General features: G+C 51.8%; 3 protein-coding genes across 10 annotated transcripts in view; 2 read left to right on the forward strand and 1 right to left on the reverse strand.

Annotated features, from left to right (window-relative positions):
• LOC113031819 (ectonucleotide pyrophosphatase/phosphodiesterase family member 7) overlaps positions 1–1,819 on the reverse strand; it is a 9,553-nt gene extending 7,734 nt beyond the window's left edge. Inside the window, exons 1-2 of one of the 2 annotated variants that reach the window (XM_026184260.2) lie at positions 1,716–1,819; positions 1–226 (exon numbers count right to left, since the gene is read on the reverse strand). The exon at positions 1–226 is cut by the window's left edge and continues 85 nt beyond it. In XM_026184260.2, the coding sequence (XP_026040045.1) occupies positions 1–165 (165 nt within the window). In that variant the 5' untranslated portion in view covers positions 166–226; positions 1,716–1,819. Of the gene's footprint in view, positions 375–1,715 lie in introns of those variants that run through there. The other variant, XM_080308607.1, reaches the window with a different exon arrangement.
• On the forward strand, positions 918–3,211 carry mrps12 (mitochondrial ribosomal protein S12). 4 transcript variants are annotated; one of them, XM_026184262.2, is made up of 3 exons: positions 918–1,129; positions 2,558–2,608; positions 2,682–3,211. In XM_026184262.2, the coding sequence occupies exons 2-3, from the start codon at positions 2,560–2,562 to the stop codon at positions 3,062–3,064; spliced, it is 432 nt and encodes a 143-aa protein (XP_026040047.1). In that variant the 5' UTR covers positions 918–1,129; positions 2,558–2,559; the 3' UTR covers positions 3,065–3,211. The 4 variants fall into 4 exon arrangements, with proteins under 4 accessions (XP_026040047.1, XP_026040048.1, XP_080164734.1 ...); XM_026184263.2 differs by having other exon boundaries at positions 932–1,103; XM_080308608.1 differs by lacking the exon at positions 918–1,129 and adding an exon at positions 1,224–1,466.
• A 201-nt stretch (positions 3,212–3,412) lies between these two features.
• On the forward strand, positions 3,413–12,850 carry LOC113031818 (uncharacterized). 4 transcript variants are annotated; one of them, XM_026184258.2, is made up of 11 exons: positions 3,670–3,787; positions 5,282–5,520; positions 5,618–5,690; positions 6,061–6,173; positions 7,264–7,964; positions 9,057–9,365; positions 9,546–9,606; positions 10,315–10,622; positions 10,721–10,810; positions 11,060–11,213; positions 11,416–12,850. In XM_026184258.2, exons 4-11 carry the CDS (start codon positions 6,110–6,112, stop codon positions 12,141–12,143), a joined length of 2,415 nt encoding a protein of 804 aa, XP_026040043.1. In that variant the 5' UTR covers positions 3,670–3,787; positions 5,282–5,520; positions 5,618–5,690; positions 6,061–6,109; the 3' UTR covers positions 12,144–12,850. The 4 variants fall into 4 exon arrangements, with proteins under 4 accessions (XP_026040044.1, XP_026040041.1, XP_080164732.1 ...); XM_026184259.2 differs by lacking the exons at positions 3,670–3,787; positions 5,282–5,520 and adding an exon at positions 3,413–3,464; XM_026184256.2 differs by lacking the exon at positions 5,282–5,520 and having other exon boundaries at positions 3,648–3,787.

Raw genomic sequence — 12,850 nt, forward strand, 5'->3', positions numbered from 1 at the left:
CTGGTCCAGGTTCGGCGTGTCCACGTCCTGGTCGTAGTCCCACCTGAAGCCGTCGAAGGAGATCAGCAGCAGCTTGTTACTCGTCATCGCCGCCTTGCTCAGAGGCTTGGCGGCAGCGCAGACGACCGCCGTCAGAACCAGGAGCAGCTGCGGCCTCATCTTCATCTTCACTCCGACTGACTGCAGCTCGGAGCGAGGCTGTAGCTGCTTTACCTGTCCTGCACACCTGTGGACCACCTGGTTAATGTGTAACCGTGTCTGATAGAGATCAGCTGACATGTGTGAAGCACGAAACCTTGGAGCCTCAGCCACTTATCAGGACTTGAGCTGACCTTCTTGAATCGGCTCTGGCTGAAAACCCCATTGCAGAGTAATTACAGAGTCTGAAACCAAAGTGCGCCACCTGTACTCCTGAACTGATAACAGAGCCAAATGCAATAAAAACAGAATAATACACAATGATAAGCAGGAAAAAACATTTAAATAAGTGTTTAAATAAAGTGTTGGTGACGATGACGTTTATTACAAACTGTAGAATACAATGAAAACGTACAGAGAAGCTGCGAGGAGATGAGTCGTGATTTCTGACAGGAGAGCGGCACGAGTGAAAAGGAAGGTTTAAAGACCGAGGTGAGGCCTGCTGTGAAGGTCTGAGCATGTGCGGAGGAGGGAGGAGAAGAGGAGCTCAGGAGGTTCATGGATGGACGGCAGGAGGAAGAAGAAGAAATCAGGAGAAACGCGAAGTGACCCCGTCCGCTGGTCCTGGGGCGCCTCTGTCAGTGCGCCCCAGGGCAGCTGTGGCTACAATGTAGCTGCCATTGCCAGTGTGTGAATGGGTGGATGTAGTGTAAAGCGCTTTGGGGTCCTTAGGGACCGAGTAAAGCGCTATACAAATGCAGGCCATATTTCGTCCTGCAGGGGGCAGTAATGCGCCAGTGGAGGCCGCACTGACAGCGGAAGGATTTCCGGGTTGTTGAGAGGTCGTGGTGCTCGTGCCGCGACGTCCTTGATAGATTTCACTGGAATGCCGTCAATACTTTGACCGGTCAGAGTTCCGATTCCTTCCGCCGGCGCGGAGGCTGTTTGTCCGGGACTCTCAGCAGGTGTGCGTGGAGCGAGCAAACTTCCGGTAACCCCTGTGTGTGTGCGCGTGTGTCCTGAAGCTAGCCGATGTTAAGCGTTAGCCACGCTGTCTACGTATAAACATCAGCGCGTGCACAGGTGTGCTCCTTCCACAGGAGTTTAGTGCAGGGGTGGGCAACTCCAGGCCCCGAGGGCCGGTGTCCTGCAGGTTTTAGATCGCACCCTGGGTCAACACACCTGAACCACATGATTAGGAGAACCTCTGGAGAACTGCAGGAGCTAATTTAGCCTTTAAATCAGCTGTGTTGGTTCAAGGACACCGGCCCCGAGCCTGGAGTTGCCCACCCCAGGTTTAGTGGAACAACTGCACGCGTTCAGTTCTCGTGAGTTTAACAGACGTTAAACGCTGACGCGTGCACGAGGACCCACCGAGAGCTGCTGCGTGCTCGCGCGTAAAAACAAAGGTTTAATCTGCAGTAATTTTAGAGAAGCCACGGAAAGCTCGTGTCCTGCTGCCAAGACGAACCTTTTAGTTTCTTTTCAGCTTCTTTGTAATCAGATGAATTCATGTTTCATATCGAGCAGGTTAGATTATGGTAACACGTCACTGGCTCCCAGTCCTGCACAGTCACCTTTTAAAATGGTTTCCATCAGCTCAAAGCTCTCAGCGGCTTGTTCTCCGAGTACGCCACCAGAACCCGGACACACCTGTCGGCCACCAGCTGCTGGTCTTTGTGCCCAGATCAGATCTCAGAGCTGAGGATGCTTCTAGTTACTGTGGTGCTGTTCTTGGCACACACTTCCTGCTGACCTGAGGTCAGTTAGAGAAACTGTTGTAGCTGTGACCAACCAACACCACCTGTACTGAAACGAGATGGCTGTAAACATGCTGTTAAAAACTTTATAAAGCACTATTTCTTAAATCCAGCTTCACACACAGTCAGTTCTAGAGAGCAGGGCTCCATGATGCAAATGAGCCTTTATACACAACGTGTTTCACGTGCAGTCTAACAGCTGCAGAGCTGCAGTTTTATGTTTTTGTACTGTTACAGGTGCTGACGTGTAATAACAGCCAAACTGACCTCGCAGGGAGGAAGTAAAGTTTCACAGCCGATGAGCGAGTCCAGCTGTCAGTGAGCTGTTTGATTTATAACACGAGACACAAGCCGAGCTTTGCGCCGACGCTCGTCTGACGGACAAAGACGAGGACCGCTCTGTTTCCTGAATAAATGCCAGAGTCCTGTGACGAGTCGTCCCAAACGCGTCGCAGACGTTTGATTTTAAAGTGCTGATGAAAAGTTTGGGCGGAGCTGACGTTAAAAGATGCAACCCGCTGAGGGGTCAGGTGACCCAGCCCAAAATACCAACCTGAAATAATGTTTCAGTATAGTATAATAGTTTAATAGTGTTTGATGTGGGCGTGTCAGCTGATGGTTGACGGTCTCCTGACAGATGTTCTCGTCTGATGTTTCAGGAATGGCGTCTCTGTGGAGTCTGAGACCGGCACTGACGTCGCTGATTCAAGGTGTGTGTCAGACATCAGGTGAACAAGCGCCGACTTTATTTCAGTGTTTAACCATAAACCCCTCCCTCTGCAGCGTCCCAGCACGCCTCTGCATGGACCGCCCCCCTCCTGTCCAGGACCATGGCCACGCTCAACCAGATGCATCGCCAAGGGAAGCCCAAAGTCCCTCCCAAAGCCGTTGGAGCCACGTTTGGCCGCCCCCAGCTGAAGGCGGTCATCCTGAAGACGATGATCCGAAAGCCCAAGAAGCCCAACTCCGCCAACAGGAAGTGCGCCCGCGTGCGGCTGTCCAACGGGAAGGAGGCGGTGGTGTTCATTCCCGGGGAGGGGCACAACCTGCAGGAGCACAACGTGGTGCTTGTGCAGGGGGGTCGGACACAGGACTTGCCCGGGGTCAAACTCACCGTGGTGCGGGGCAAATATGACTGCGCTCACGTGGTGAAGAAGAAGCAGTAGACTGACTGTGGGGGGAGGGGTGCAAGGTGTGTGTGGTGACCTCCTGCCAGCGGCGGCGACGGTCCTGAGCTTCACTCAGCTCCATGTTTGTGATGATCTGCTGTCAGTGTCCAGAATTAAAGACACTTCCTGTTCATCCTAAAAAAACCCCACACTGTTGTTGTTGTCGTCACTTCAGTTTGAGTTGGTGTTTGTTTACAGGACGTGTCGAGGTCACATTTCAGAGGGAAGTCCCTAAAAAACAGGCAGCGCCGCCTTTCACAGAGGCAGCCTCGCCGCCGTGTTGCATATTTGATGAAGAGATGAATAAGCTCAAATATTCAGTTTGCCTTCATGTGGGAGGAAGAATAAAATAAAGGCCTTGGCTTGACCTGTGTGATAACCTGTCCATGAGTTCCAGGTGAGTAACCTCCAGGTTGTTGCAGTCTCACCCGCAGAGTTCACAGGTGACTGTGAAGCTGCTGCAGATGTTGGTGAGGCTGAGGTGAAGTATGATGACGTAGATGGAAACATCTGGCTCCTTTTGTGTCACCTCAAGTGTGCGTGAGCGCACGCGGACGCCCGCCTCTCGCTGCAGTGTTGTTGTAGTTCACCTTCCGGCCAGCGGCGGCAGCACTGTTGGGTTCAGTTGGGACTCACCTGCTGTCTGGCTCTTCATTTTTTTAAAAACATTCTCCGGTTTTCAGTTCTCCTGGAGTCGGTGTGAGTGCTGCTGACAGACAGGTGAGAGCTCCATCCGTACACCTGCAGGTTAGCTCGCCAAAGGCGGCTGTGAAGCCTTTAAACCGGCGCTCCGCCTCCATCACAGCTAATTAGCGTTAGCATGCGCTAGCCGCACTCACAGCTAAGCATCAGCCGCTCTGCTGTCAGGGATGCTCCTGTAACACCGTCGGGTTTAGATCCTTTTTCGGGCGTTTCTTTGCCCATTCTGTACGGACGAGTGTGTTTGAAGCTCCGGGCTTCTCTCTGAACGCTTTACGTTAACATAGCGGGCTAGCTCCTAGGCTAGCTGATGGGCTAGCTGGCTGTCCGTTTGATGCTCCGAGTTAAAGCACCAAAAACCATCAGCGTGAGCTCCGAGCTGCTGTCTGTGTGATCAGGAAGCTCCGAACACACACTTTAATGCTCACCGTGCGGTAAAGGAAGAAGAAACAGACAGTGAGAGCAGACAAAGACACACAGCGCTGTGCAAAAGTCTTGAGCCACCTCTCATTTCTTTATGTTCTGTGATGAAAATGTGAAATATGTGCAAACACTGAACCACTCGGGCAGCTTCCTCCAGCAGCTCTCCAGCCTGCTGCTTTGGATGTTTCTGCCGGTTGTTCTGTTCCCTGTCAGGATGATCCCACACTGCTTCAGGGGTCCGGGCTCTGGGGAGGCCCATCCATGACTTATGGTGTTCCACAGTGACGGTCCCACACCTGGGGCTCAGGTGGGGCACAGAACAAGAGAAGAGGGCAATTTCTAATTTATTTGGAGCACAAACAAAATTAATTGAACATTTAAAAATAAAACGTACAAATGGATTTCAAACATACTGTTCATGTGGACAATACACATTTGAACAAAGTTTACTTTTTGTATGAAAGATATTTTTGTTGGTTTGTATTTATTTTGTTATAAAGTGACTTTTTAATAGCATGAAGCTTAAAGGTACATTCACATTTTCTGTTCAGTCTCTTTCGTCCTGTAGCGCTGGCACAGTGTCCTGTAACGTTATAATAACAGTGTTCTTACAAACGCACCGATGTGTTTCTTTATCTCAGCTCCCTGTGACCAACAGAGCGCAGCATGCGGTACCCGCGGAGTCGAGCTCGGCTTCCCGTGTCGTTTTGCCGTCGACTGTGCGGCAGCATCACGTTGCTCACGACTGTTCAGTACTTAATCCCACAATTGATCTGAGTCTAAAACTACCTGTGGCGATTCACTGCATGTGTTTCTATCCAGATGTGCTTTCACTGCGTTGGCAGGTGCTGCCAATCAGATGTTTCTAGATGTTCCTGCATGGTGGATCAAACTCTGATGATCATACTTGATCAGTTTGATCAAAGCTCTCCAATGCTGGCTGACATGCAGCTGAAACCAGGACAGAGCCTCCACCATGTCTCACAGATGGCTGCAGACTCACTTTTGGACCTCCTGACCACCTCGCACATACTGACCATGATTTGAACAGATAAAGGTTAAATTCTCCTTGTTTCCCTTCTGTTGGAGAAGTGGCCCCCAGTAGGGTAGCGGTCTGTGGGGAGGAGGCGTCCAGTGATACGTGGAGAGGTCCGGAGGATGATGAAGTTAAGTTGAGTGATGCTGTGTGCAAATGGAGAGGAGGCGGGGCTGCGGTGTATCGATCTAGCTGATTCAAAGCGACCGATCAGTGAAACATCCGTCAGCGTGGAGCGCCGAGGCTTCTTTTCAGGTCACGAGGACAGAGGAATGAGAGAAGACTCCTGATGATGGTGAGCCACGCTGGCTCATCGGTGTGTCATCAGGACAGAGTGGTGTCGCAGACGCTGACGAACGTTTAAGGTTGATTAATGTTTGCTTCTGTCTCAGTGTGAGGATTCACTCCAGCCGGGCGACGGCGGCTTCATGCGGCTCATCTCAGAGGAAACCAACCAGGCTTCAGGTACGTCTGCACACTAACACTCTGTGGTGCTTTCATTGTGAGCAGGAAGCTTGTGAACAATTGTTTATTGGTCGGAGCGAATGTGGTTCAGGGACCGGAAGGTCGCTGGTTCAATCCCCAGCTCTCTCTGTCCTGGTCCTTGTGTCCTTGGGCAAGACTCTTCACCTACCGTCTACTGGTGTTGGCCAGTAGGCGGTAGGTGCGATATGGCAGCCTCTGTCAGTCTGCCCCAGGGCAGCTGTGGCTGCAGCTGTAGCTGCCTCCACCAGTGTGTGAATGTGAGAGTGAGTGAACAGTGGAATTGTAAAGCGCTTTGAGGGTCTCGAAAAGCGCTTTATAAATGCAATTATTATTATTATTATTATTTCAGAAGCCTGAAGGAGACGCATCAACACTGAGGAGGAGGAGAGCATGAGGAGATGAATGGAGTGAAGGAGGAGCCTGAGGAAACAGGAGAGGACTGTCAGCAGCTCCCTGCTCAAGGTTAGGGACCCTCGTTGGGTTATTTTAGTGTCAGAGCGGAGTTACGGGGGGAGCGCTGATATCAGGCCAAGGCTGGATCCAACAGCTCTGCAGGTATCAGCAACAGGCTGCAGGAGGAGCGTCTGCCCAGCGTCCTCCTCTACCGCTGCTCTTCTGATTGGTTTTCACGTGATACATATTGAAAGTTGAAATCCTTTAAAACGTGATTTCTCTTTCCCCCAGTCAAGTCTGTCCCGCATTCAGTAAGTGAAAATAAAATAAACAATAAAAGGTGAATCAAATGGACCATTACGGCAAGGCTGGGATGGTCAGTTTGGTAAAGTAAATCCGTTGGGCATCTTTCTTTGCCTTTAGACAATAATTCTGATGCAAAAGAGCCAAACGGGACAGGCAAAAAAAAAGAAAAAAAAAGAAAATAGGAAACAAAATTGAGCTACTACTTTTCTATAGCAAATAGAAAAATATGCAAGACATTGTGTCCACCTGACTAGTCTATGTTCATTTAATGGGGATTTGAAATACTAAGTTGATCCCACAAAACTTTAAAATATATCTTTATACATTTTTTTATTCCTCCCAGTTTGCAGATTATGCAACCCCACTGTGTGCCCTTCAACTGCCACAGCAATGTCAGTGTCATTACTGTAAAAGGACATTTTAAAAGCATGTGTCATATTCTTCTGATACATTCTTTCTAGGGTGTGCATAATATTACACGGCTCTTTGCGAGTACAATTACATGGCACTGCCTGGGACTGCGCCATATGAAATGAGAATGATTATGGCCAGTCTGAGTGGTTATGTTGGGGAAAGAACAGCGGGACTGTAACCTTCAGCACTAGGCATTGCTTATCTCTTCTACACACTGGGGAAAATGTGCTAATATAATTACTTTATAAGTATAAAGTATCCATGCTAAGATAATCCCAGTGGTCTCATCACTGTCCTCACCCATTACTATCTTCACATTTCATTCAACAGTCAAAGGTTAGATTTTAAAAATAAACACTCCAACATCAAAAAATAAATAAATAAAAATAATAAAATAAAACGTGATTTTAATGATCATTTATGTGTTTGTGTCCTGCAGGGGCGGGGCTCGATCCAGGTGTGCAGAGTCTCTCTGTACCAGATGAACCGGCTTCAGACAGCGCTCACCGGTCAAAGCGCCGCCACCGGTGCTCGGTATGCGGCCGGGAGTTTTCGCGTCCCTCCCGCCTGGTCGATCACATGACCGCCCACACGGGCGAGAAGCCCTACAGCTGCTCGCTGTGCAGCAAACGCTTCACAAAGAAGATAAACGTGGCGGTCCACCAGCGGGTTCACACCGGAGAGAAGCCGTATTCCTGCCCCGACTGCGGTGTCAGCTACGCCCAGCTCAGCTGCCTGCGGCGTCACCGGCTCGGCCACGCCGCAGAGAAACCCCACTGCTGCTCGGTGTGCGGGAGAGGATTCGTCCAGCGGCGCCACCTCGTCCAGCACGAGCGCACTCACACTGGAGAAAGGCCGTTCCTCTGCTCGCTGTGCCCCAAGAGCTTCGCCTCCAGGACGGGGCTCGTCGACCACCAGAAAACCCACACGGGACAGAACCTGTACTCCTGCTCCGTCTGCGAGAAGGTTTTCTCCACGGCGTCGTCCTTCAGGGATCACGTGAGGCTGCACACGGGGCAGCAGCCGCACCCCTGCTCGCTGTGCGGCAAGAGCTTCAACAGGCCGGGTCTGCTGAGGAAACACCTGCAGAAGCACGCCGAGCAGATCCAGGTGGTCAAAGTCGAAGGTGTCGACGGAGAGGTGAGTGTTACACAGGTGTGGTCACATGACTGCTGGAAGAGTGTGAAAGGAGGGATTGGTCTGTGTGAACAGTTTCCTTAGAAGTGTCACATTTTCCTTTTGTGTCGTGACTTAAAGTAGGCGAGAGGCTCGCTGTGATTGGCTGTTTCTGGCTCACGCGCCGCTCCTCGCAGTTTCTGTCTGTCATAAGCAATAAAATCAGGTTCAAGCTCAACGAACTGAAGCTTAAATTCACTTAGTTTCACTTAGTGTCACGCTTTGCCCTGACCTCCTCCAACTTCACACTGAAATCCTGGGAAAAGAGGCAGGAATTCATTTGGACCAGTCAAGCAGAATTCAGGACTCGGACGGATAACAGGAGAAACACCAAGTCCGAAGTTCTGTTTGGAGGTGGAGCTCACAGCGATCCAATTCAGTTTTAAAGCTCCAAAGGTTCTTTATATTGTACAGTAGACCCTACAACAATACATACAGAGAAAACCCAACAGTCATATGACCCCCTATGAGCAGCACTTTGGTGACAGTGGGAAGGAAAAACTCCCTTTTAACAGGAAGAAACCTCGGACAGAATCAGGCTCAGGGAGGGGCGGGGCCATCTGCTGTGATTGGTTGGGGAGAGAGAAGGAAGACTGACGTTCTCTGAGGAAACATCAGACAATTCCCAGTGAAGTCGAACAGTAACGTGTCCCCCCACAGCTGGAGAACCAGATGTTGAACACCAGGTGTTAACCTGACAGCAGAGCGCTGGGACAGGGTCCCCTCTGCTCTCCTGGTTCCTCTCAGGGATCATTTTGTCTCTTCAACTCCAGGTCGGACTCATTATCGTAGTCGACGCCCTTCTGACCCCCGAGTCTGCGATTCGATTCTCAGGTCTTTATTTTAAGACACAACGTGTCGCCACAGAGGGCGAGATATCGGGTGTCTCGTCTGCACTCAGACAGACATTATCAGCATTACCTCTGTTTATTCTCTGCTTTCTCTTCCCGAGCCTGGTTCTGTCTTCCTCCTTGTAAAGATGTAAAGCTGCTGCTGTGAGTTGGCTTGAGCTAAAAGTTGAAGCTTCAGGTTGTTCTCCGTCTGTCTGAAACTCAGGGGGAGATGAATCTTCACTGCTTCCTGTGTCAGAAGGACTTCTTGTCTGTGGAGAAGCTGCTGCAGCACCGGCAGCTCCACCAGAGGGCGCAGCAGTTCACCTGTGGCGTCTGCGGCCGAGAGTTCGGCCGAGCGTCGCGGCTGAAGGAGCACATGCGCTCTCACACCGGAGAGAGGCCGTACCAGTGCGACGTCTGCATGAAGCGCTTCTCTGTGCTCAGAGTGCTGAGGAAGCATCAGGAGATCCACGGCAGGGAAGAGTGCAGCACCGCCGCCGCTGACGACCAATCACAGCCTTCAGACCAGCCGGTGAGCAGTCAGCCTCGACTTCAGAAACATGCAGAAATTGGAAATAAGTGCAGAATGTAAGAGGATTATTTGACGTCCTCAATGGAGGACGTGTTTGAAATGTAGGAGCCGCAGGTTAGCTTCATAATCTGCTCACAGCTGATGCAGGTAAACTGACCTCAGATCTGCGCTCTGTTCCAGAAAACGGGTGAATCGCTCAGCGGGATGAAAGTGGAGAACGGGAACGCAGACTCGGCGACCGGTGAGAAACTCCAGCTCCTCGTTTCAGACGGGTCGGCCCGTTCGCGCTGCGGCAAAGCAGCTTTTCATTTCATGCCACACGTTATGTTCTCCACAGTTTAGCTGTCCGTCCTTTTAGTCTGTGAGAATCCACGGAGGCTTTTTCTCCTGAATGACTCCAGAGTGTAAACGTTATCCCTGAACATCCGTCACATCTCAGCTAACACCTTTCCTCGGCGCCGGTGTGCTGCTGTTGGATGTTGGCGTGCTCCTGCGTGTCCTACAGCAGATTAGCTGGCGAGGACTCGGGCGTTAGGCAGTGTGCTGAGATCGAGACTGAGCTGTGTGAGTGAATTTAGTGCGGCATGAACTGAGTGATGTTTGGAGAGAGCAGTGAGGTCTGAACAGCTGTGGAGGACGTTTGCAGAGGGTTGTCAGGTCCGGTGATTGTGAATAATTCTGCATCAGGGACCAAAATAAGAAAAAGGATGTGACATTTAAAGTGACTGAGCTTGTTGTTGTGTTTTAGAAAGTGGAACAAGTTCCTCTCACACTGGTCAGCGTCACTCGGGTGGGCTGTGGCAGTGGGTAAATCTGTGTGGGTGGGAACAGGCTGAAGGAACCGTGGAGCTCAGGTTTACACTGAAGCGAGCTTTAACGATACGGCACCAGGTGACATGAACAGCTGAGTTACGCACGTCCTTCACTCCCTCTTCCTGTTCGTCCTCAGACGGGAGCACCGATACTCCGAAGGAAAGCTCCTCCCACAGCTGCCTCAGCTGTGGGAGGAGCTTCCCGGGGATGTCGGCTCTCTTGGAGCACGCCAAGGTCCACGACTCGGAGAAGCCGCACCGCTGCCCGGTATGCGCGAAGATCCTCAGCAGCGCGGCCACCCTGCGAGTGCACAGGAAGACCCACATGGCCGACAAGCCGCACGCCTGCAGCATCTGCCCCCGGAGCTTCCTGAAGCCCTGCCTGCTGCGCCAGCACATGAGGACCCACATCAGGGACGGGCTCATCGCCGACCCCGCCGACAAGGTGACGCCCAGACTTCAAACCTCTTTCATCTGAGCGTGCGTTTGACTGAAGGCGGGAGATAGAAACTGCACTCAGATCAGATTTTGTGCATCTTTCAGGTGTTCTGGTTCGACATGAAGATCGAGGGCGGGAAGGTGGAGCTGGGGATGAAGAAGAAGGAGGAGGTGGATGAAGGCGTGAATGAGCAGGTAAGAAAACAGCTGGTCTCAGGTGAACCTGTGTGCAGGTCTGAGGTGCAGAACGAGGTCAGCACAGAACGCAGCAGCTGTAAATGAAAGGCCTCACCGACAGACGCTCCGGTCCTCTGTGTGAACCCGCGTGCTCGCCATTCACATCACGTCACACTGATTTTAAATTACTTCCATTTATCTGGAGACATAATCACGCTAACATTTAACTGTAGTTTGATTTCCTCCTGTCTTTGTCTACTTCTACAGACCTCCGTAGATGTTTTCACCGGAGTTGAGCCCTCTGTTAACAAACCCCGCCCCACTGAGGGGCGGGGCAACAGCGAGGAGCATAAAGAGCCAGACGTGAGCGGGCTGATAAACTCTGATGGTGAGGAAGAGGACTGGAGGCCAGCGCGCGGCAGTGAGTCTTCATCTTTAACTAATTAGTTATTGATTGTTCCCGACTGGCTCTGTGAGGGCAGCGGCAGTTTGGTTTTTTTCTAAATGATGATTGGATGGCTGCATGTTTGACCCTGAAACGCTGACTGCCCTCATAAAGCCTGCAGGCACTCTCCTCAGCAGCAGTCGGTGTTCCTCTGAGTTCTCTCTGATGTCTCTGACAGACCCTGACGGGCCCACAGACCCTGACGGGCCCACAGACCCTGACGGATCCACAGACCCTGACGGGCCCACAGTTCCTGATGTACCTTTACACCCTGATGGATCCTTAGATCGCGATGGGCCCACAAGTCCTCGCGGACCCTTGAATCCACAGGCCGACAGTGGGGCTGATGGGAAATCACGGCACTGCTGCCCCGTCTGCGGGCGCGACTGTTTCAAAGCGTCGGCGCTGCAGAAGCACCTGCGGATCCACTCGGGCGAGCGTCCCTTTCAGTGCCCCACCTGCAGGAAGAGCTTCATCCAGCACGTGCACATGACAGAGCACCAGAGGATCCACACGGGAGAGAGACCCTACACCTGCAGCATCTGCAGCAAGAGCTTCACCTTCTCCAGCGCGCTGCGCCGGCACCAGCGTCTGCACACCGACGCCCGGCCGTATCAGTGCCCCATCTGTCCCAAGACCTTCAAGCAGCGCAGCTCGCTCAAAGAGCACCAGCTGACGCACTCGGGCGTCCGCTACCAGTGCCCGCTGTGCAGCAAGAGCTTCAGCCGCGCCCTCGAGCTCACCTACCACGTGGACGTGCACTCGGAGGCTCGGCCGTACTTCTGCGACATCTGCCAGAAGAACCTGAGCGGAGCCCGAGTCTTCAGGAAGCACATGAAGAAGCACGAGCTGCAGCCAGCCGGGCTGAGGGAGGCCGGGACCTCCTCGACCAATGAGAGTCTCTGAAAGCGGTGAGAGAGGGAGGCCCGTGCTGGGAAAACCAGTGTGGACAAAAGTCAGCGAGTAACCAGTGAAACCAGTGTGAGTTCAGCCTCAGATATTAGAAGGACTTCAGAGGACGCGCTCAGTTAAATCTGTGTTAAAGGAAAGGTTCTGAGATGCTGTTAGCCCCGCCTCAGCTCACTTCCTGTTGCAGCTGTCATTACATTCCTGTCGTGGACGCAGTGAAGAAACAGGAAGAAGCATGAGCCTTCAGCCTGTATGCTAAGCTAGGCTAACAGCATCCCAAGTAACAGAACGAATCTCTGCCTCCAAACGAGCCACCGGTCCATGATCCGGCCGGCTGATTGGACCACACTGACCCTTTAACCAAAGTGCTTTTGGTGCCTGAACCACAGACGCGTGTCCGGATGTGACCCCTGAACTTTGCCGACAGCTTCTCATTTGGAGGTCACGTGTTTCAAACGAGAGGCGTGGTCACGAAGGGTTTTTCAAACTTTTAGTGCTCGTTGAATATTTGGTGCTACACATCAGCAGCCCTGGTTCTGATTTCATTTCTATAGAGGTAAAACAGCTGATACACGAAGGTCAAAGGTCAGCTACACAGAGGCCTTCGTGCTGTTGTAGAGTCTGAACTAAAAAACTGTCCCTGGACCAGTTTGTACACTTTTAAAGTCACCACGTCTTTAAAGCCTCTGAGCTCACCTGAACCT

The sequence above is a fragment of the Astatotilapia calliptera genome, chromosome 11, assembly GCF_964374335.1.
Source record: "Astatotilapia calliptera chromosome 11, fAstCal68.1, whole genome shotgun sequence".
NCBI classification, from domain to species: Eukaryota; Metazoa; Chordata; class Actinopteri; order Cichliformes; family Cichlidae; genus Astatotilapia; species Astatotilapia calliptera.